At 67.7% G+C, this 19,412-nt stretch overlaps 6 protein-coding genes across 6 annotated transcripts; 3 read left to right on the plus strand and 3 right to left on the minus strand.

Annotated features, from left to right (window-relative positions):
* Positions 1 to 112: 112 nt before the first annotated feature.
* On the minus strand, positions 113 to 2,188 carry LOC115338202 (class II histocompatibility antigen, B-L beta chain-like). Its single transcript, XM_030006675.2, has 6 exons — positions 1,997 to 2,188; positions 1,258 to 1,527; positions 714 to 995; positions 490 to 596; positions 353 to 376; positions 113 to 260 (listed from the first exon to the last, which is right to left on the minus strand). The coding sequence occupies exons 1-6, from the start codon at positions 2,085 to 2,087 to the stop codon at positions 252 to 254; spliced, it is 783 nt and encodes a 260-aa protein (XP_029862535.1). The 5' UTR covers positions 2,088 to 2,188; the 3' UTR covers positions 113 to 251.
* A 372-nt stretch (positions 2,189 to 2,560) lies between these two features.
* Positions 2,561 to 4,787, plus strand: LOC115338205 (HLA class II histocompatibility antigen, DR alpha chain-like). The gene is made up of 4 exons (XM_030006678.2): positions 2,561 to 2,727; positions 3,469 to 3,726; positions 4,014 to 4,295; positions 4,403 to 4,787. Exons 1-4 carry the CDS (start codon positions 2,655 to 2,657, stop codon positions 4,555 to 4,557), a joined length of 768 nt encoding a protein of 255 aa, XP_029862538.1. The 5' UTR covers positions 2,561 to 2,654; the 3' UTR covers positions 4,558 to 4,787.
* A 498-nt stretch (positions 4,788 to 5,285) lies between these two features.
* LOC115338201 (class II histocompatibility antigen, B-L beta chain-like) lies at positions 5,286 to 7,547 on the minus strand. Its single transcript, XM_030006674.2, has 6 exons — positions 7,350 to 7,547; positions 6,614 to 6,883; positions 6,068 to 6,349; positions 5,846 to 5,952; positions 5,709 to 5,732; positions 5,286 to 5,533 (listed from the first exon to the last, which is right to left on the minus strand). The coding sequence occupies exons 1-6, from the start codon at positions 7,438 to 7,440 to the stop codon at positions 5,525 to 5,527; spliced, it is 783 nt and encodes a 260-aa protein (XP_029862534.1). The 5' UTR covers positions 7,441 to 7,547; the 3' UTR covers positions 5,286 to 5,524.
* A 373-nt stretch (positions 7,548 to 7,920) lies between these two features.
* LOC115338204 (HLA class II histocompatibility antigen, DR alpha chain-like) lies at positions 7,921 to 15,885 on the plus strand. The gene is made up of 5 exons (XM_030006677.2): positions 7,921 to 8,080; positions 8,821 to 9,078; positions 9,366 to 9,647; positions 9,755 to 9,910; positions 15,309 to 15,885. Exons 1-4 carry the CDS (start codon positions 8,008 to 8,010, stop codon positions 9,907 to 9,909), a joined length of 768 nt encoding a protein of 255 aa, XP_029862537.1. The 5' UTR covers positions 7,921 to 8,007; the 3' UTR covers position 9,910; positions 15,309 to 15,885.
* LOC115338200 (class II histocompatibility antigen, B-L beta chain-like) lies at positions 10,637 to 12,933 on the minus strand. The gene is made up of 6 exons (XM_030006673.2): positions 12,745 to 12,933; positions 11,964 to 12,233; positions 11,420 to 11,701; positions 11,199 to 11,305; positions 11,062 to 11,085; positions 10,637 to 10,885 (listed from the first exon to the last, which is right to left on the minus strand). Exons 1-6 carry the CDS (start codon positions 12,833 to 12,835, stop codon positions 10,877 to 10,879), a joined length of 783 nt encoding a protein of 260 aa, XP_029862533.1. The 5' UTR covers positions 12,836 to 12,933; the 3' UTR covers positions 10,637 to 10,876.
* On the plus strand, positions 13,332 to 15,885 carry LOC115338203 (HLA class II histocompatibility antigen, DR alpha chain-like). Its single transcript, XM_030006676.2, has 4 exons — positions 13,332 to 13,475; positions 14,219 to 14,476; positions 14,764 to 15,045; positions 15,153 to 15,885. Exons 1-4 carry the CDS (start codon positions 13,403 to 13,405, stop codon positions 15,305 to 15,307), a joined length of 768 nt encoding a protein of 255 aa, XP_029862536.1. The 5' UTR covers positions 13,332 to 13,402; the 3' UTR covers positions 15,308 to 15,885.
* Positions 15,886 to 19,412: the final 3,527 nt, after the last annotated feature.

Below are 19,412 nucleotides of genomic sequence, written 5' to 3' on the forward strand. Positions count from 1 at the left end.
CCCCCCCCCTCCCAGTTCCATACAGGCAGGAGGAGGGTGCTGCGCCCTCTCCCCCCCCTTCCCATCATCTCCCGCTCCCAGAGGGATCCCCAAACACGGAACACCCCACGCCTGGCTCTCCATCCCTCTTTATTATTCCAAAGTGGCTGTGGGTATGATGGGGCGGGGGGGGTGCAGCTGAGGATCATCTGAGGGGTGGGCAGGAAGAGATTCTGGTGATGGAGCAGGTCTGCAGGGGCTGGAGTTTGATTTCAGGTGCGCTGCGAGGAGGTGTGGGGGGGGGTGAGAAAGGGGAGAAATCAGTAATTGTGGGGAGCTGGGGGCTGTGGGGTCAGGGGGAGACGGACGTTACCTGCAGCCTGGGGAACGAGGCGCCCTGAAACACGGAGGGACGAGGTCAGCGTCGGAGCAGGGGCAGAACCGCAGCCCCCGCCCCACGCGCAGGAGACACCCCAGGGAACCCCCACCCAGTCTCCCGACCGCTCTCACCTTCTTGCGCATGTAGAGGAAGAGCCCCAGCGCCAGGAAGATGAGCCCCAGCACGAAGCCCCCCACCCCCGTGAGCATCTTGCTCCTGGCGGCGTCCGACTGCACCTCTGCGGGGACGAGAGCAGGGGGTCAGGGCCGGGGGGGGGGCCCCCGTCCCACTCCCCACCGGGACCAGGGGCTTGGGCCCCCACCCAACCAGGCTGCCGGACAGGGCAGGGCCTTACCCCACTGCTGGGTGACGGGGTGCTGCAGGCTGACGTGCTCCACCTGGCACACGTAGGTGTCCCCGCGCTGCGGGGTGGTTTCCAGCATCACCATCACCTGGTAGGTCCAGTCTCCGTTCTGGATCATGTCCGTGGACACCACGTGCTCCGTCTCCTCCTGCCCGTTCTTGAACCACTTCACCTCAATCTCCGCGGGGTAAAACCCCGTCACGTAGCAAACCAGCCTGTTGGTCTGGGGCAGGGAGCTCGACTGCATGGGGGAGACCCTCACCTTGGGCTCAACTGCGGGAGAGCGAGACAGAGCTGGCAAGGGGCTGGCAGAGCCCAGGGGCCACCCTGCGCGCCGGCCCCCAGCCTGGACCAGCGGTCCCCACGCAGGACGTGCCCGGCGAGGGGGCGAGGGACTCGCGTCCTCGTGGAAGAGCGCAGGGGCTTTGCCTGGGGCCAGGCCCAAGCATGGCACAGACACTCTCTCTCCCCTCCTGCGAGCCGGGGGGCTTGGCTTGGGCCCGTCCCCCAGGGAAATGTTCTGGCCCGCACTCACCTCTCCTCTCCACGAGGAAAGGGGTCGACACCTCGTAGTTGTGTCGGCAGACCCTGTCAACCTCAGCCCGTCTGTTCTCCAGTAGGTCCGGCTGGCTGTTCCAGTACTTGGCATCAGGCTCACCCAGGGGGGTGTCGGCCACATAGTGACCCACATCGCTGTCAAAGTGCACTAACTGCTCCCGGTTGTAGAATCTCTTGTGCAAAAGCCTCACATTTTTGTTGCCATTGAGGTAGTGACACTCATACTTATTCATCTCCTGGAAAAACCCTGTTTGTGCAGGGCGGCAGGTCATGGGAGGGCAGGGAGGCACCGTGGGGCCCCCTCCCCACCACCATTCTCCTCCCAGCCTCCCCCAGAGCCACACAGCTGCACTAGGACTGGCGATGGGATCCTGACCCCGCGAGGACTCCGTTTCTCCGCCTGGGGACTGGGGAGAGCTGGAGGGGACAGAGCCCAGGGGAAGGGAGGGGCAGGAGGGAGCCAGAGCAGAACTGGGCCAAGAGGCGCTTCCCGGGGTTCAGCGAGGGCGGGGAGCATCATCCCCAAACCGTTTGGGAACCGGGTCTCACCTGGAGCCCGCTGCTCCCAGGCCCCACAGAGGACAGACAACAGGACGAGGGATTCGGTGGGGGCAGCCCCTCAGCAGCGCCGCAACCGCAGACCCCCAGTACCTGCCAGGGCACGTGTAGGATCCAACCCCACCAACACCCTCCCCGTGCCCCGGCTCTGAGCTCACCTGAGGTCTCCTGGCCACCGCCCGGGTGGGCTCCCAGCACCACCAGCGCCACCAGCACGGCCCCAGCCCCCAGGACACGACCGGTCTCCATCGCTGCTCACAGCAGAGGCTGGAAAGGTGCTGGGACCCCCCAGGAGAGCCGGACTCTGCCGCTTTGGGGTATGGCCCCGCTCCTGCCCAGTGCCGGGGCTGGGAGTCCCAGCGAGGACCAGTGAGGAGCGAGGCTGGGCAGCATCACCCGTCACCAGGCAGAGCCGGGCCCCGCAGGGCTCCCTCTGACACTTGGTCCGCGCTGGGGCAGCGACCCCGGGGAGGGGGCTGCCGGCCCCCGCCAGCACTGGGGCTCCCCGGCCTCGGCGGCCCCCACCTGCCCCCTCCCCAAAGCCCTCTCCGGGGGCGTGCGCGGCCCAAGTTCAACAGTGCACCCCTGCGGAACCCTGCCGGAGTGTCTGTCCGTCTGTCTGCTCTGCAGGGTGCTGGGTGCTGCTGCTCTGCCTGGGAACAGCCGAGTCAGAGGCAGGGCTCCCTCCTAGTGGCTGGGCACCTGGGGGGGCCCTGTCCCCCGGCCCCGGGGGCCCCGGCACTCAGCTCCCCGGCCCAAGAGCAACGCCTGCCCCTCGTCCGGTCCCGCTCTCGCTGCCAGCTGCCAGGAGAGGCGATGGCCAGAGGATGGGGTGTCCCACTGGCGCTGCTGGCAGTGCTGACCCTGCAGGGCGCGGGGGCCGTGAAAGGTGGGTGAGGGCACGGGGGCCCTGGGGTGGTGGGTCTGGGGGCAGAGGTGGGGCGTGGGGTGCCCTGCACCCACGGGGCGGGCGGTGGGGGGCTGGTGTAAGGCTTGGGGCAGAGCCCTGGCCGTGGGGAGCTCCGTCCCTCCATCTCACCCATCCCCTGGGTGGAGATGGGCCCCAGACGCTCGTTCCTGGACCTCCCCCGGCCCAGGTCTCCCTGCCCTCCTGCCCCCCAGTGCCCCAGCTCGGGGGTCAGGTCCCCGCAGCACCCACCGCTCCTGGGTCTCCTCCCTTCGCAGCGGCTGCGCCCCATGTGGCCTGGCCCAGGTGGGGTTCGTGCGTGGGGCAGGACAGCCAGTGCCCAAGTCCTTGGGGCCCTGGGACCGCCACCCCACCCCGCAGCACCTCCGGGGACAGGTGCCGGTGGTCCCACAGCCTGTCACCGGCCCCCGGCCCCAGGAGATGAGGAAGGGAAACCTCCTGGTGGCATGGAGGTGCTGGAGCTGGGGGCTGGGGGCAGAGCGGGTGTCCGAGCGCTCCCTTTCCCGGGGAGGGGCGGGTGTCAGCACCTGCCCAGCCCTGTGGGACCCCTGCGCGAAGGGAGGGAGAGGCTCCGGGTGGGCCCTTCTCCCCATCAGGGCGTCCCTGCACCCTCATGGTGTCCCCAGGGGGAGCCTGTGGGGAGACGGGGCAAGCCCTGCGGCAGCGGGAAGGGCACTGACCCTAATGCCTGTCCCTTCCCAGTGCGGAACGTGTTGATCCAGGCCGAATTCTACCAGCGGGCTGAGACGCTGCAGCAGGAGGGCGGCGAGTTCATGTTTGATTTCGATGGGGACGAGATCTTCCACGTGGACCTGCAGAAGACGGAGACCGTCTGGCGCCTGCCCGAGTTCGGGAACTTCGCCACCTTCGAGGCGCAGGGAGCTCTGCAGAACATGGCGGTATCAAAACAGAACTTGGAGATCATGATTCAAAGGTCCAACCGCTCGCAGGCCACCATCGGTAACAACCCGGCCGCAGCACGGCCAGCGCCTTCACCCCCGGGGACGCTGCCAGGGCTGTCGCTCCCACACCCTGCGGCCCAGCCGCCGGCGGGGTGCACGGCGCCCTGCTCCCCTGGAGCGCGTGGGGACCCGGGCACAGCCCCAAGCCGGGCTGCGGGGTCTCCCTGGGTGGGCGGTGGAGCACAAGGGGGCCAGGTCGGTGGGGCAGGAGGCCCCAGCCCAGCCCGACGCAGCGGAGCCTGGCTGACCCGAGGCTGCACTGACCCCTTCTCCATCCCCCGCCAGTGCCACCTGAGGTGACGGTGTTCTCCGAGGACCCCGTGGAGCTGGGGGACCCCAACATCCTGATCTGCTACGTGGACAAGTTCTGGCCATCCGTCATCACCGTCACGTGGCTGAGGAACGGGCAGGTGGTGACGGACGGCGTCCTCGAGACCGTTTTCTACCCACGGGAGGACCACAGCTTCCGCAAGTTCTCCTACCTGCCCTTCATCCCCACCCGGGGGGACTACTACGACTGCCGCGTGGAGCACTGGGGGCTGCCCACCGCCCTCCTGAAGCACTGGGGTGAGGAGGGGGGCCGGGCCGGGGCCCGGACGCCTGGGTCCCCTCCCCTTGCAGGCAGCGAGGGGGGGCTCAGCGCCCCATCCTCACCCACCCTCCCCCCTCCGCAGAACCCCAGGTGCCCCTCCCCGCCTCCGAGAGCACCCAGACCCTGGTGTGCGCCCTGGGCCTGGCCGTGGGCATCGTCGGCATCATCGCGGGCACCATCCTCATCATCAAGGCCATGAAGATGAACAGCGCCCGCAACCAGCGGGGCGTCTTGTGAGGGGGCAGGGCCCATGGTGCCCTCCCAGCCCTCCAGCCCCCACCAGCCCTCGCCCTCACGTCCCAGCTGCGTCCCCACCGCCAAGCCCTGCGCCCCACACCCCTGCCCCGAGCCCCCCCCCGCCCCACCGCTGCCCCCTTGCCGTCCCCCGTGGGCACCCCACTGACCGGGGGCTCTGCCTTCCCAGGTTCTGTGGTGCTTCCGAGCAGCAGTAAAGGTGGTTGGGGACAGCCTGGCACCACTCATTCTGTTCATTGGTGCCCCGCTCATCCTGGTGATACAGTGTGGTGGGGAACAGGGCGACTGGGGGGGCTGTGGGGCTGGCGTGGTGGGTGCCGTGTTGGGGTGCAGGGCGGCGCCCCGTGAGGGGAGCGGCCATCACCAAGTGGGGCTGGATGTGGTGCCCCACCCCAGGGCCCTGCTCCCCCCACCACAGCAGGGTCTGGCACCGGGAGGGGGACACGGAGCCACCCACCAGAGCAGGTGAGGGGACTCATGACCCCTCGTCCCCATCCCCAGCCCTGATCTGAGCCGGCTCTGCCGCCCACCCCCCCCCACCTCCCCGGGAAAGGGGTGTTGGCCCCCCCTCGCAGTGTCCCCCCACCGTCGGCAGCCCCAAGCACGTCTGGTCCCGCTGAGGACTCGGAGCCCTGTCACGGACTCGTGGGCACAGGGAAGGGAGTGACCCACCCCTGCCCCACTGTCCCCAAACAACCAGGGCCAGAGGATACTGGGACACTTTATTAGGCAGAGCCGGAGCAGCCGAGGGCCACCGTCACAGGGCCCTGGGGACCCCGGGGCTGCAGAGCCGCGACAGCCAAGCTGGGCTGGGATGGGAGGGAGGGGGTGACCCCGGGGATCAGTGGGGGGATGTGGGGCTCCGGGACGGGGCAGCATGAGGCAGAGGCGACGCTGGGGGGCAGAGGACGGACAGCGGCAGAGCAGATCCGCAGGGGCAGGAGTTCATTCAGGAGCTCTGTGGGGAGAGAAGAGGGGGTGACCACCGGGCTGGGGGACGGCGTGTCCCCAGGGCTCTGCCCCGGCGTTATCAGGGGACATGCTCCATACGGACACGCTGCCATTGGGAGCAGGTGGGGACCAGCCCACAAGGGGAGGGTGGAGCGGGCTTGGGGGAGACGGACAGACGTTACCTGCAGCCTGGGGAACGAGGCGCCCTGAAACACGGAGGGACGAGGTCAGCGTCGGAGCAGGGGCAGAACCGCAGCCCCCGCCCCACGCGCAGGAGACACCCCAGGGAACCCCCACCCAGTCTCCCGACCGCTCTCACCTTCTTGCGCATGTAGAGGAAGAGCCCCAGCGCCAGGAAGATGAGCCCCAGCACGAAGCCCCCCACCCCCGTGAGCATCTTGCTCCTGGCGGCGTCCGACTGCACCTCTGCGGGGACGAGAGCAGGGGGTCAGGGCCGGGGGGGGCTCCCGTCCCACTCCCCACCGGGACCAGGGGCTTGGGCCCCCACCCAACCAGGCTGCCGGACAGGGCAGGGCCTTACCCCACTGCTGGGTGACGGGGTGCTGCAGGCTGACGTGCTCCACCTGGCACACGTAGGTGTCCCCGCGCTGCGGGGTGGTTTCCAGCATCACCATCACCTGGTAGGTCCAGTCGCCGTTCTGGATCATGTCCGTGGACACCACGTGCTCCGTCTCCTCCTGCCCGTTCTTGAACCACTTCACCTCAATCTCCGCGGGGTAAAACCCCGTCACGTAGCAAACCAGCCTGTTGGTCTGGGGCAGGGAGCTCGACTGCATGGGGGAGACCCTCACCTTGGGCTCAACTGCGGGAGAGCGAGACAGAGCTGGCAAGGGGCTGGCAGAGCCCAGGGGCCACCCTGTGCGCCGGCCCCCAGCCTGGACCAGCGGTCCCCACGCAGGACGTGCCCGGCGAGGGGGCGAGGGACTCGCGTCCTCGTGGAAGAGCGCAGGGGCTTTGCCTGGGGCCAGGCCCAAGCATGGCACAGACACTCTCTCTCTCCCCTCCTGCAAGCCGGGGGGCTTGGCTTGGGCCCGTCCCCCAGGGAAATGTTCTGGCACGCACTCACCTCTCCTCTCCACGGTGAAAGGGGTGATCACGTCGTAGTTGTGTCGGCAGAACCTGTCCACCTCAGCCCGTCTGTTCTCCAGTAGGTCCGGCTGGCTGTTCCAGTACTTGGCATCAGGCTCACCCAGGGGGGTGTCGGCCACATAGTGACCCACATCGCTGTCAAAGTGCACTAACTGCTCCCGGTTGTGGATGTACTTCTGCAGAAACCTCACGTTCTTGTTGCCATTGAGGTAGTGACACTCAGCCTTACCCATCTCCTGGAAAAACCCTGTTTGTGCAGGGCGGCAGGTCATGGGAGGGCAGGGAGGCACCGTGGGGCCCCCTCCCCACCACCATTCTCCTCCCAGCCTCCCCGAGCCACACAGCTGCACTAGGACTGGCGATGGGATCCTGACCCCGCGAGGACTCCGTTTCTCCGCCTGGGGACTGGGGAGAGCTGGAGGGGACAGAGCCCAGGGGAAGGGAGGGGCAGGAGGGAGCCAGAGCAGAACTGGGCCAAGAGGCGCTTCCCGGGGTTCAGCGAGGGCGGGGAGCATCATCCCCAAACCGTTTGGGAACCGGGTCTCACCTGGAGCCCGCTGCTCCCAGGCCCCACAGAGGACAGACAACAGGACGAGGGATTCGGTGGGGGCAGCCCTCAGCAGCGCCGCAACCGCAGACCCCCAGTACCTGCCAGGGCACGTGTAGGATCCAACCCCACCAACACCCTCCCCGTGCCCCGGCTCTGAGCTCACCTGAGGTCTCCTGGCCACCGCCCGGGTGGGCTCCCAGCACCACCAGCGCCACCAGCACGGCCCCAGCCCCCAGGACACGACCGGTCTCCATCGCTGCTCACAGCAGAGGCTGGAAAGGTGCTGGGACCCCCCAGGAGAGCCGGACTCTGCCGCTTTGGGGTATGGCCCCGCTCCTGCCCAGTGCCGGGGCTGGGAGTCCCAGCGAGGACCAGTGAGGAGCGAGGCTGGGCAGCATCACCCGTCACCAGGCAGAGCCGGGCCCCGCAGGGCTCCCTCTGACACTTGGTCCGCGCTGGGGCAGCGACCCCGGGGAGGGGGCTGCCGGCCCCCGCCAGCACTGGGGCTCCCCGGCCTCGGCGGCCCCCACCTGCCCCCTCCCCAAAGCCCTCTCCGGGGGCGTGCGCGGCCCAAGTTCAACAGTGCACCCCTGCGGAACCCTGCCGGAGTGTCTGTCCGTCTGTCTGCTCTGCAGGGTGCTGGGTGCTGCTGCTCTGCCTGGGAACAGCCGAGTCAGAGGCAGGGCTCCCTCCTAGTGGCTGGGCACCTGGGGGGGCCCTGTCCCCCGGCCCCGGGGGCCCCGGCACTCAGCTCCCCGGCCCAAGAGCAACGCCTGCCCCTCGTCCGGTCCCGCTCTCGCTGCCAGCTGCCAGGAGAGGCGATGGCCAGAGGATGGGGTGTCCCACTGGCGCTGCTGGCAGTGCTGACCCTGCAGGGCGCGGGGGCCGTGAAAGGTGGGTGAGGGCACGGGGGCCCTGGGGTGGTGGGTCTGGGGGCAGAGGTGGGGCGTGGGGTGCCCTGCACCCACGGGGCGGGCGGTGGGGGGCTGGTGTAAGGCTTGGGGCAGAGCCCTGGCCGTGGGGAGCTCCGTCCCTCCATCTCACCCATCCCCTGGGTGGAGATGGGCCCCAGACGCTCGTTCCTGGACCTCCCCCGGCCCAGGTCTCCCTGCCCTCCTGCCCCCCAGTGCCCCAGCTCGGGGGTCAGGTCCCCGCAGCACCCACCGCTCCTGGGTCTCCTCCCTTCGCAGCGGCTGCGCCCCATGTGGCCTGGCCCAGGTGGGGTTCGTGCGTGGGGCAGGACAGCCAGTGCCCAAGTCCTTGGGGCCCTGGGACCGCCACCCCACCCCGCAGCACCTCCGGGGACAGGTGCCGGTGGTCCCACAGCCTGTCACCGGCCCCGGCCCCAGGAGATGAGGAAGGGAAACCTCCTGGTGGCATGGAGGTGCTGGAGCTGGGGGCTGGGGGCAGAGCGGGTGTCCGAGCGCTCCCTTTCCCGGGGAGGGGCGGGTGTCAGCACCTGCCCAGCCCTGTGGGACCCCTGCGCGAAGGGAGGGAGAGGCTCCGGGTGGGCCCTTCTCCCCATCAGGGCGTCCCTGCACCCTCATGGTGTCCCCAGGGGGAGCCTGTGGGGAGACGGGGCAAGCCCTGCGGCAGCGGGAAGGGCACTGACCCTAATGCCTGTCCCTTCCCAGTGCGGAACGTGTTGATCCAGGCCGAATTCTACCAGCGGGCTGAGACGCTGCAGCAGGAGGGCGGCGAGTTCATGTTTGATTTCGATGGGGACGAGATCTTCCACGTGGACCTGCAGAAGACGGAGACCGTCTGGCGCCTGCCCGAGTTCGGGAACTTCGCCACCTTCGAGGCGCAGGGAGCTCTGCAGAACATGGCGGTATCAAAACAGAACTTGGAGATCATGATTCAAAGGTCCAACCGCTCGCAGGCCACCATCGGTAACAACCCGGCCGCAGCACGGCCAGCGCCTTCACCCCCGGGGACGCTGCCAGGGCTGTCGCTCCCACACCCTGCGGCCCAGCCGCCGGCGGGGTGCACGGCGCCCTGCTCCCCTGGAGCGCGTGGGGACCCGGGCACAGCCCCAAGCCGGGCTGCGGGGTCTCCCTGGGTGGGCGGTGGAGCACAAGGGGGCCAGGTCGGTGGGGCAGGAGGCCCCAGCCCAGCCCGACGCAGCGGAGCCTGGCTGACCCGAGGCTGCACTGACCCCTTCTCCATCCCCCGCCAGTGCCACCTGAGGTGACGGTGTTCTCCGAGGACCCCGTGGAGCTGGGGGACCCCAACATCCTGATCTGCTACGTGGACAAGTTCTGGCCATCCGTCATCACCGTCACGTGGCTGAGGAACGGGCAGGTGGTGACGGACGGCGTCCTCGAGACCGTTTTCTACCCACGGGAGGACCACAGCTTCCGCAAGTTCTCCTACCTGCCCTTCATCCCCACCCGGGGGGACTACTACGACTGCCGCGTGGAGCACTGGGGGCTGCCCACCGCCCTCCTGAAGCACTGGGGTGAGGAGGGGGGCCGGGCCGGGGCCCGGACGCCTGGGTCCCCTCCCCTTGCAGGCAGCGAGGGGGGGCTCAGCGCCCCATCCTCACCCCCCCCCCCCCCTCCGCAGAACCCCAGGTGCCCCTCCCCGCCTCCGAGAGCACCGAGACCCTGGTGTGCGCCCTGGGCCTGGCCGTGGGCATCGTCGGCATCATCGCGGGCACCATCCTCATCATCAAGGCCATGAAGATGAACAGCGCCCGCAACCAGCGGGGCGTCTTGTGAGGGGGCAGGGCCCATGGTGCCCTCCCAGCCCTCCAGCCCCCACCAGCCCTCGCCCTCACGTCCCAGCTGCGTCCCCACCGCCAAGCCCTGCGCCCCACACCCCTGCCCCGAGCCCCCCCCGCCCCACCGCTGCCCCCTTGCCGTCCCCCGTGGGCACCCCACTGACCGGGGCTCTGCCTTCCCAGGTTCTGTGGTGCTTCCGAGCAGCAGTAAAGGTGGTTGGGGACAGCCTGGCACCACTCATTCTGTTCATTGGTGCCCCGCTCATCCTGGTGATACAGTGTGGTGGGGAACAGGGCGACTGGGGGGGCTGTGGGGCTGGCGTGGTGGGTGCCGTGTTGGGGTGCAGGGCGGCGCCCCGTGAGGGGAGCGGCCATCACCAAGTGGGGCTGGATGTGGTGCCCCACCCCAGGGCCCTGCTCCCCCCACCACAGCAGGGTCTGGCACCGGGAGGGGGACACGGAGCCACCCACCAGAGCAGGTGAGGGGACTCATGACCCCTCGTCCCCATCCCCAGCCCTGATCTGAGCCGGCTCTGCCGCCCCCCCCCCCCCACCTCCCAGGGAAAGGGGTGTTGGCCCCCCCTCGCAGTGTCCCCCCACCGTCGGCAGCCCCAAGCACGTCTGGTCCCCGCTGAGGACTCGGAGCCCTGTCACGGACTCGTGGGCACAGGGAAGGGAGTGACCCACCCCTGCCCCACTGTCCCCAAACAACCAGGGCCAGAGGATACTGGGACACTTTATTAGGCAGAGCCGGAGCAGCCGAGGGCCACCGTCACAGGGCCCTGGGGACCCCGGGGCTGCAGAGCCGCGACAGCCAAGCTGGGCTGGGATGGGAGGGAGGGGGTGACCCCGGGGATCAGTGGGGGGATGTGGGGCTCCGGGACGGGGCAGCATGAGGCAGAGGCGACGCTGGGGGGGCAGAGGACGGACAGCGGCAGAGCAGATCCGCAGGGGCAGGAGTTCATTCAGGAGCTCTGTGGGGAGAGAAGAGGGGGTGACCACCGGGCTGGGGGACGGCGTGTCCCCAGGGCTCTGCCCCGGCGTTATCAGGGGACATGCTCCATACGGACACGCTGCCATTGGGAGCAGGTGGGGACCAGCCCACAAGGGGAGGGTGGAGCGGGCTTGGGGGAGACGGACAGACGTTACCCTGCAGCCTGGGGAACGAGGCGCCCTGAAACACGGAGGGACGAGGTCAGCGTCGGAGCAGGGGCAGAACCGCAGCCCCCGCCCCACGCGCAGGAGACACCCCAGGGAACCCCCACCCAGTCTCCCGACCGCTCTCACCTTCTTGCGCATGTAGAGGAAGAGCCCCAGCGCCAGGAAGATGAGCCCCAGCACGAAGCCCCCCACCCCCGTGAGCATCTTGCTCCTGGCGGCGTCCGACTGCACCTCTGCGGGGACGAGAGCAGGGGGTCAGGGCCGGGGGGGCTCCCGTCCCACTCCCCACCGGGACCAGGGGCTTGGGCCCCCACCCAACCAGGCTGCCGGACAGGGCAGGGCCTTACCCCACTGCTGGGTGACGGGGTGCTGCAGGCTGACGTGCTCCACCTGGCACACGTAGGTGTCCCCGCGCTGCGGGGTGGTTTCCAGCATCACCATCACCTGGTAGGTCCAGTCGCCGTTCTGGATCATGTCCGTGGACACCACGTGCTCCGTCTCCTCCTGCCCGTTCTTGAACCACTTCACCTCAATCTCCGCGGGGTAAAACCCCGTCACGTAGCAAACCAGCCTGTTGGTCTGGGGCAGGGAGCTCGACTGCATGGGGGAGACCCTCACCTTGGGCTCAACTGCGGGAGAGCGAGACAGAGCTGGCAAGGGGCTGGCAGAGCCCAGGGGCCACCCTGTGCGCCGGCCCCCAGCCTGGACCAGCGGTCCCCACGCAGGACGTGCCCGGCGAGGGGGCGAGGGACTCGCGTCCTCGTGGAAGAGCGCAGGGGCTTTGCCTGGGGCCAGGCCCAAGCATGGCACAGACACTCTCTCTCCCCTCCTGCAAGCCGGGGGGCTTGGCTTGGGCCCGTCCCCCAGGGAAATGTTCTGGCACGCACTCACCTCTCCTCTCCACGGTGAAAGGGGTGATCACGTCGTAGTTGTGTCGGCAGAACCTGTCCACCTCAGCCCGTCTGTTCTCCAGTAGGTCCGGCTGGCTGTTCCAGTACTTGGCATCAGGCTCACCCAGGGGGGTGTCGGCCACATAGTGACCCACATCGCTGTCAAAGTGCACTAACTGCTCCCGGTTGTGGATGTACTTCTGCAGAAACCTCACGTTCTTGTTGCCATTGAGGTAGTGACACTCAGCCTTACCCATCTCCTGGAAAAACCCTGTTTGTGCAGGGCGGCAGGTCATGGGAGGGCAGGGAGGCACCGTGGGGCCCCCTCCCCACCACCATTCTCCTCCCAGCCTCCCCGAGCCACACAGCTGCACTAGGACTGGCGATGGGATCCTGACCCCGCGAGGACTCCGTTTCTCCGCCTGGGGACTGGGGAGAGCTGGAGGGGACAGAGCCCAGGGGAAGGGAGGGGCAGGAGAGAGCCAGAGCAGAACTGGGCCAAGAGGCGCTTCCTGGGGTTCAGCGAGGGTGGGGAGCATCATCCCCAAACCGTTTGGGAACCGGGTCTCACCTGGAGCCCGCTGCTCCCAGGGCCCGCGGAGGACAGACGACGGGACGAGGGATTCGGTGGGGGCAGCCCTCCCCCACCTGCACGGTGGTCCCAGGGGCTCGGGGGGGGGCCTCTCAGCGGCCCCCCCAACCGCAGACCCCCAGTACCTGCCAGGGCACGTGTAGGATCCAACCCCACCAACACCCTCCCCGTGCCCCGGCTCTGAGCTCACCTGAGGTCTCCTGGCCACCGCCCGGGTGGGCTCCCAGCACCACCAGCGCCACCAGCACGGCCCCAGCCCCCAGGACACGACCGGTCTCCATCGCTGCTCACAGCAGAGGCTGGAAAGGTGCTGGGACCCCCCAGGAGAGCCGGACTCTGCCGCTTTGGGGTATGGCCCCGCTCCTGCCCAGTGCCGGGGCTGGGAGTCCAGCGAGGACCAGTGAGGAGCGAGGCTGGGCAGCATCACCCGTCACCAGGCAGAGCCGGGCCCCGCAGGGCTCCCTCTGACACTTGGTCCGCGCTGGGGCAGCGACCCCGGGGAGGGGGCTGCCGGCCCCCGCCAGCACTGGGGCTCCCCGGCCTCGGCGGCCCCCACCTGCCCCCTCCCCAAAGCCCTCTCCGGGGGCGTGCGCGGCCCAAGTTCAACAGTGCACCCCTGCGGAACCCTGCCGGAGTGTCTGTCCGTCTGTCTGCTCTGCAGGGTGCTGGGTGCTGCTGCTCTGCCTGGGAACAGCCGAGTCAGAGGCAGGGCTCCCTCCTAGTGGCTGGGCACCTGGGGGGGCCCTGTCCCCCGGCCCCGGGGGCCCCGGCACTCAGCTCCCCGGCCCAAGAGCAAACGCCTGCCCCTCGTCCGGTCCCGCTCTCGCTGCCAGCTGCCAGGAGAGGCGATGGCCAGAGGATGGGGTGTCCCACTGGCGCTGCTGGCAGTGCTGACCCTGCAGGGCGCGGGGGCCGTGAAAGGTGGGTGAGGGCACGGGGGCCCTGGGGTGGTGGGTCTGGGGGCAGAGGTGGGGCGTGGGGTGCCCTGCACCCACGGGGCGGGCGGTGGGGGGCTTGTGTAAGGCTTGGGGCAGAGCCCTGGCCGTGGGGAGCTCCGTCCCTCCATCTCACCCATCCCCTGGGTGGAGATGGGGCCCCAGACGCTCGTTCCTGGACCTCCCCCGGCCCAGGTCTCCCTGCCCTCCTGCCCCCCCAGTGCCCCAGCTCGGGGGTCAGGTCCCCGCAGCACCCAACCGCTCCTGGGTCTCCTTCCTTCGCAGCGGCTGCGCCCCATGTGGCCTGGCCCAGGCGGGGTTCGTGCGTGGGGCAGGACAGCCAGTGCCCAAGTCCTTGGGGCCCCGGGACCGCCACCCCACCCTGCAGCACCTCTGGGGACAGGTGCCGGTGGTCCCACAGCCTGTCACTGGCCCTGGCCCCAGGAGATGAGGAAGGGAAACCTCCTGGTGGCATGGAGGTGCTGGAGCTGGGGGCTGGGGGCAGAGCGGGTGTCCGAGCGCTCCCTTTCCTGGGGAGGGGCGGGTGTCAGCACCTGCCCAGCCCTGTGGGACCCCTGCGCGAAGGGAGGGAGAGGCTCCGGGTGGGCCCTTCTCCCCATCAGGGCGTCCCTGCACCCTCACGGTGTCCCCAGGGGGAGCCTGTGGGGAGACGGGGCAAGCCCTGCGGCAGCGGGAAGGGCACTGACCCTAATGCCTGTCCCTTCCCAGTGCGGAACGTGTTGATCCAGGCCGAATTCTACCAGCGGGCTGAGACGCTGCAGCAGGAGGGCGGCGAGTTCATGTTTGATTTCGATGGGGACGAGATCTTCCACGTGGACCTGCAGAAGACGGAGACCGTCTGGCGCCTGCCCGAGTTCGGGAACTTCGCCACCTTCGAGGCGCAGGGAGCTCTGCAGAACATGGCGGTATCAAAACAGAACTTGGAGATCATGATTCAAAGGTCCAACCGCTCGCAGGCCACCATCGGTAACAACCCGGCCGCAGCACGGCCAGCGCCTTCACCCCCGGGGACGCTGCCAGGGCTGTCGCTCCCACACCCTGCGGCCCAGCCGCCGGCGGGGTGCACGGCGCCCTGCTCCCCTGGAGCGCGTGGGGACCCGGGCACAGCCCCAAGCCGGGCTGCGGGGTCTCCCTGGGTGGGCGGTGGAGCACAAGGGGGCCAGGTCGGTGGGGCAGGAGGCCCCAGCCCAGCCCGAGGCAGCGGAGCCTGGCTGACCCGAGACTGCACTGACCCCTTCTCCATCCCCCGCCAGTGCCACCTGAGGTGACGGTGTTCTCCGAGGACCCCGTGGAGCTGGGGGACCCCAACATCCTGATCTGCTACGTGGACAAGTTCTGGCCATCCGTCATCACCGTCACGTGGCTGAGGAACGGGCAGGTGGTGACGGACGGCGTCCTCGAGACCGTTTTCTACCCACGGGAGGACCACAGCTTCCGCAAGTTCTCCTACCTGCCCTTCATCCCCACCCGGGGGGACTACTACGACTGCCGCGTGGAGCACTGGGGGCTGCCCACCGCCCTCCTGAAGCACTGGGGTGAGGAGGGGGGCCGGGCCGGGGCCCGGACGCCTGGGTCCCCTCCCCTTGCAGGCAGCGAGGGGGGGCTCAGCGCCCCATCCTCACCCACCCTCCCCCCTCCGCAGAACCCCAGGTGCCCCTCCCCGCCTCCGAGAGCACCGAGACCCTGGTGTGCGCCCTGGGCCTGGCCGTGGGCATCGTCGGCATCATCGCGGGCACCATCCTCATCATCAAGGCCATGAAGATGAACAGCGCCCGCAACCAGCGGGGCGTCTTGTGAGGGGGCAGGGCCCAGAGCTCCCAGCCTCCCCCCAGCTGGACCCTCTGCACCCTCAGTCGGCCTTCACCTTAGCCTCATGGGAGCTGCTCACCCTGGTGACCCATATGCCTGCTCCAGCTCACCAGCACCCCCCTCTTCTGTGCGCACCACTCGCTGACATGCTGGAGATGGCTCCAGAGCCAGACCTGGCAGAGTCCGGTTCCCACAGGGGACTGGGCTGCTTCCCATGTCTGGGGCGAGCTCTGGTGGCACCTGGGGCTGCTTCAGCACACCCAGTGCCAGGGGAAACTGCTGCAGAGCCCAGGAGCCTACACTGGTCCCAGTACCCAGCCCACACCACTGCCATGCTGGGGTTGCCCTGCCCACAGCCCCTGGCCCCACGGCCATCTCCAGCTGGGGACGTGGCGTCTCCTCCTAGCCCAGATGCGGGGTCTCCCCTGCAGGCCCCTGAAGGGAGGGGAGGTGTGCCCTACCCCAAAGCTCCCCCTCGGCGCACAGTCCTGCACCCTCCACTCCTGCTATGCTGCTTTGTCACCACAATAAAGTGGATTGGGGTTGATCCTGCTATGCAACCCTCACTGTGAGTCCATTCTCTGCATGTGCTAGGGAGTGACTGCAGCTCTAGAAGCCCCCTCGATGTCTGGGTGATTTATGGGGCGGTGGGTTGTGGGCGTTGGGCAGAGCTCTAGAGATCTAGCTCCAGCTTTTGGGCAGAGGGAAGGGGTAGAGTGACCTCAGGACTCCTGGGTTCTCGCAGCCGATGTAGGTGGGATCTTAGCACCTCTAAAGAGCAGTCCCATGGGGCAGGCACCCATTTGTGGCTCCTGGGGTGATCATAAAGCCCATTGGCAGATAACCACGCTCATGGCAAGGCCAGAAAGGGGCTCTGGGACAGCACGACCCATCCTACTGTGCCACAGACATCAGCAGCATCCCTGGGGCAGGTGGCTCTCTGGTGAACTGGGTATGGGCAGAGCCAACGCCGGTCAGGGCCGAGACCCTGGGCAGGGGAGTCCTCGCTGGGTCCACCAGCACCGAGGGAGGCTGCATGGGTTGGCTGGGCTCCGCACCACCAGCGTTCACCCCATGGGTGCGAGGGCATGTGGCTGACCCCCTTGCAGGGCTAGGATGACACAGAGGGGGAACAGGCAAACTAGAGGTGATGAGACCAGTTCATCTGACCGCCCTGTGCCCGCAGGCATTGTTCCCTGTCATGCGCACACACACGCACGCACACACACGTGCACTCAGGGCAGTGGAGGGGAACACTGCAGCCACATCCAAGAGCCATTAGTTGGGGCAGAGGGGGAGCAAAGCTGGATCTTCCCCTCAGCCAGACGAGTTCTCCCAGCAGCAGCTTTGCCTGGTAACTGGTGACACCGCAGCCCTGCTCAGGAAGTCTGTGACAATGCCTGTCCTGGTTCCCCTTTCCTTCCCCATCACTGCCCGGGTGCATGGAGTCTACACACGAGGCTTGTGCATGTGGGGTGGGGGTGGTGGGGTGCCCTGCAGGCTCCGTGGGGCCCAGCACAGCCTCCGTGCAGAGGCTGGGGTGGAGGCCTTTGGTGCTGGAGCTCCAGGTTGTGCCCACGACGGGGTCTGAGCTCACAGGGCAGGGACATGCTGAGGCCCACGTGCGTGAGCCTCACGCTCAAGGATTGAGACAGGGGCACAAATTGGCAAAACCGCCATTGCCATGGGGCTGCAGAGGAGAAGCAGGCACTGAGGAAACCCCCAGACAAGGAGCAAATCCCTCCTGGGATGTAGACAAGGCAGCACAGTGGCTCATGGCCCACTTCCCTCCTTGCTGGGAGCGGAAGAGGAAGATGCGGCTGGAACAGAAAGTGGATGACGTGCGGCGGGGAGGATGTGAAACCTGGCTACCTCGCACATGGGTGGCATGCTGGGGTCGTGTGGGGATACTAGAGGCGTCACTCTGAGCCCCCAGTGGGAAGCACTGGAAGGGGGCAGAGCTGCAGGTCAGTCCAGTGTGGGGCCTGGTGGCAAGCAGACCTATTGCTCCGGGGCCTGAATAAAATCTACCTGGAGATAACCATTTCTAGGACAAAAAATATAAATAGCAGCAACAGCCAAGCCCCCACTCCCAGCATCACATGGTGGTGATCAAATAGGAGCCACTGTCCCTCCAGGACAGATCTGGGGCTGGCCCCCACCGTGGATGCATCTCCCTGCAACTCATGTGTTGAGGGGGCTCAGCCCTGGGGAGCACCAGCACACCGTGGGGACACGGCCAGAGCAGAGGGGGTCGGCTGCTGCTGGGGATGTGAGTCTTGTCCTCCCCTCTGGCAAAGGCACAACAAGCATGCTCAACTCAGGAGGACACTTGTGGTCCTGACATGAGATGCCAGCAGGGAGGGAGAAAGGGAATCAGTTTGGAAAGCGGATACAGTCCTGCACGGGTTGCAGGTAGTGCTGGCGGTGCAGGGCTCGCCAGAGGTGTCCAGAGGCTCCTGCCTCGGCCACGCAGACCCAGAGCCCAAAGGTGGCACATCCTGACAGATGGATCCCAAAAACGGCTGCTGCTCGCTGCTGCTGAGTTTGGGTATGTGCGGGGCTGGAGCCAGTGCATGAGCTGCCGGGGGGGTTCCTGGCTGAGGCCCAGCTCCCACCCTGCCAGCTCCCAGAGGAACCCAGGTGCCCTGACCCAGCAAGGCCGGGCCAAGGGCTCACCTGCCCGGAGCAGGCAGGTCCCCGAAGCAGATGCTGCTGGCCCCACACGCTGGGACCAAGACCTCAGTTGTCTGGAGTCTGCCGGAGACTGGTGATGCAGCCAAGTACTGCTTGCTGACTGGTTGGGCTGGGGGTTACTGGAGGGCAAAGAGAGCAGGCAGGGCCCTTTCCCCGAAATGCTGGCGTGCCCCATGGCGGGGACAGTGGCTTTGGTGGAAATCCCCTGTCTCGGGGGGGGGGGGGGGGGGGGGCGCAGGGGGGGGCAAGCAGGCAGGACGGACAAATGGAGCCTCTGCTGGGCTGCCAGGCAGCTCTCACCTCACCCGAAGGACGCCAAGCCCCGCAGCGTCAGGGGTCTGAGGCCAGGAAGGGATCGCTGGCACACCAAGCCGAACGGCCACAGCACCGGCTTGCACACAGGGGTGTCCACTTTCATCGGGCAGCGCCCGCGGGGAGTCATCTCCCTCGAGACTTTCGCCAACTCCAGCCATCCCCTCCGGCTGTGCTGGAGCTGTCTGAACAGGAGCCTCACGACGCTGTTAGCAGCCAGGTGGGAGCTGGTGCTTCCATCCCTTGTGCTGCTGACACACAGCCCCCACAGTTAAGGTAGTCTGTGTTTGGGTCACACAACCTCCCCACCCCCAGCCCCATGCCAGGGCTCCCCTCTGCCTTCTTGAGAGCTCAGGGGTGTCGTGGGAAGGGGGAAATGGGTCTGAATGGTGCCAGGGGATTTCCAAGGGAAGGTTGCCCCCGCCCCCAGGGCTGCCATGTCACCAGTTACCAGGGGAAAAGTTGTGAGGGAAGACCAGAGCCCAGAAACTGGCAGAGCTGAGCGAGCAGGACAGTGCCCTCACCCTCCCTGCATATTCCCCCAGAGAACAGCTTCCCAGCAGGCAGCACTGCACTAGAATGACACCTCCACCAGGGATGGTATGATGCCGCCAATGCTCTGGAGTGGGAGAGAGACTAAAATTCCCCCAAAGGCTCAAACACCCTTTTACTACTGTCAGAACAGCTGCAGCTGCAGGAAGCAGGAGGGTGATGGCACATGAGTGTGGGGTGGGAAAGAGAAGAGAGATGTCTCCCCCCACCCTTGAGCCACCCTGTGCCCCAGTGCTGGGTCTGGACTCCCACCCTGGAACAGAGCAGGACAAGCACAACGCTGAGCTGGGAGCTGTCCCCAGTCCCATAGACCACTGCACAGGAGAGCTGCAAACAGCAGATTTACCCCACAAAGGGGAAGCGCCTTTCAGGGGTCCTGGCCCTGGGACCCCCCCCAAAGCCCACCCCATCCCACTGACACCATGGTGCCACGGGCAGGATTGCGATGCTGGGAAGTGGGGCGGGGTGGCAGCGCAGCAGCCCTGGCATGCACCAGGACCAGTCCAGGCCCTTTGGACTCAGCAGCACTTTG

The sequence above is a fragment of the Aquila chrysaetos genome, unplaced genomic scaffold, assembly GCF_900496995.4.
Source record: "Aquila chrysaetos chrysaetos unplaced genomic scaffold, bAquChr1.4, whole genome shotgun sequence".
NCBI classification, from domain to species: Eukaryota; Metazoa; Chordata; class Aves; order Accipitriformes; family Accipitridae; genus Aquila; species Aquila chrysaetos.

Bases quoted from the DNA above. Each gene is read 5' to 3' on its own strand.
- LOC115338202 (XM_030006675.2), bottom strand. From the start codon at position 2,087: ATGGAGACCGGTCGTGTCCTGGGGGCTGGGGCCGTGCTGGTGGCGCTG. The intron at 996-1,257 runs GTGAGTGCGGGC...GCTCTCCCGCAG, and splicing joins TTTCCTCGTGGAGAGGAGAG to TTGAGCCCAAGGTGAGGGTC. The intron at 597-713 runs GTAAGGCCCTGC...TCGTCCCCGCAG, and splicing joins CCCCGTCACCCAGCAGTGGG to AGGTGCAGTCGGACGCCGCC.
- LOC115338205 (XM_030006678.2), top strand. From the start codon at position 2,655: ATGGCCAGAGGATGGGGTGTCCCACTGGCGCTGCTGGCAGTGCTGACC. The intron at 2,728-3,468 runs GTGGGTGAGGGC...GTCCCTTCCCAG, and splicing joins GGGCGCGGGGGCCGTGAAAG to TGCGGAACGTGTTGATCCAG. The intron at 4,296-4,402 runs GTGAGGAGGGGG...CCCCCTCCGCAG, and splicing joins CGCCCTCCTGAAGCACTGGG to AACCCCAGGTGCCCCTCCCC.
- LOC115338201 (XM_030006674.2), bottom strand. From the start codon at position 7,440: ATGGAGACCGGTCGTGTCCTGGGGGCTGGGGCCGTGCTGGTGGCGCTG. The intron at 6,884-7,349 runs GTGAGCTCAGAG...CTGCACAAACAG, and splicing joins CGGTGGCCAGGAGACCTCAG to GGTTTTTCCAGGAGATGGGT. The intron at 6,350-6,613 runs GTGAGTGCGTGC...GCTCTCCCGCAG, and splicing joins TTTCACCGTGGAGAGGAGAG to TTGAGCCCAAGGTGAGGGTC.
- LOC115338204 (XM_030006677.2), top strand. From the start codon at position 8,008: ATGGCCAGAGGATGGGGTGTCCCACTGGCGCTGCTGGCAGTGCTGACC. The intron at 8,081-8,820 runs GTGGGTGAGGGC...GTCCCTTCCCAG, and splicing joins GGGCGCGGGGGCCGTGAAAG to TGCGGAACGTGTTGATCCAG. The intron at 9,079-9,365 runs GTAACAACCCGG...ATCCCCCGCCAG, and splicing joins CCGCTCGCAGGCCACCATCG to TGCCACCTGAGGTGACGGTG.
- LOC115338200 (XM_030006673.2), bottom strand. From the start codon at position 12,835: ATGGAGACCGGTCGTGTCCTGGGGGCTGGGGCCGTGCTGGTGGCGCTG. The intron at 12,234-12,744 runs GTGAGCTCAGAG...CTGCACAAACAG, and splicing joins CGGTGGCCAGGAGACCTCAG to GGTTTTTCCAGGAGATGGGT. The intron at 11,086-11,198 runs GTGAGAGCGGTC...TCCGTGTTTCAG, and splicing joins TCCTCTACATGCGCAAGAAG to GGCGCCTCGTTCCCCAGGCT.
- LOC115338203 (XM_030006676.2), top strand. From the start codon at position 13,403: ATGGCCAGAGGATGGGGTGTCCCACTGGCGCTGCTGGCAGTGCTGACC. The intron at 13,476-14,218 runs GTGGGTGAGGGC...GTCCCTTCCCAG, and splicing joins GGGCGCGGGGGCCGTGAAAG to TGCGGAACGTGTTGATCCAG. The intron at 14,477-14,763 runs GTAACAACCCGG...ATCCCCCGCCAG, and splicing joins CCGCTCGCAGGCCACCATCG to TGCCACCTGAGGTGACGGTG.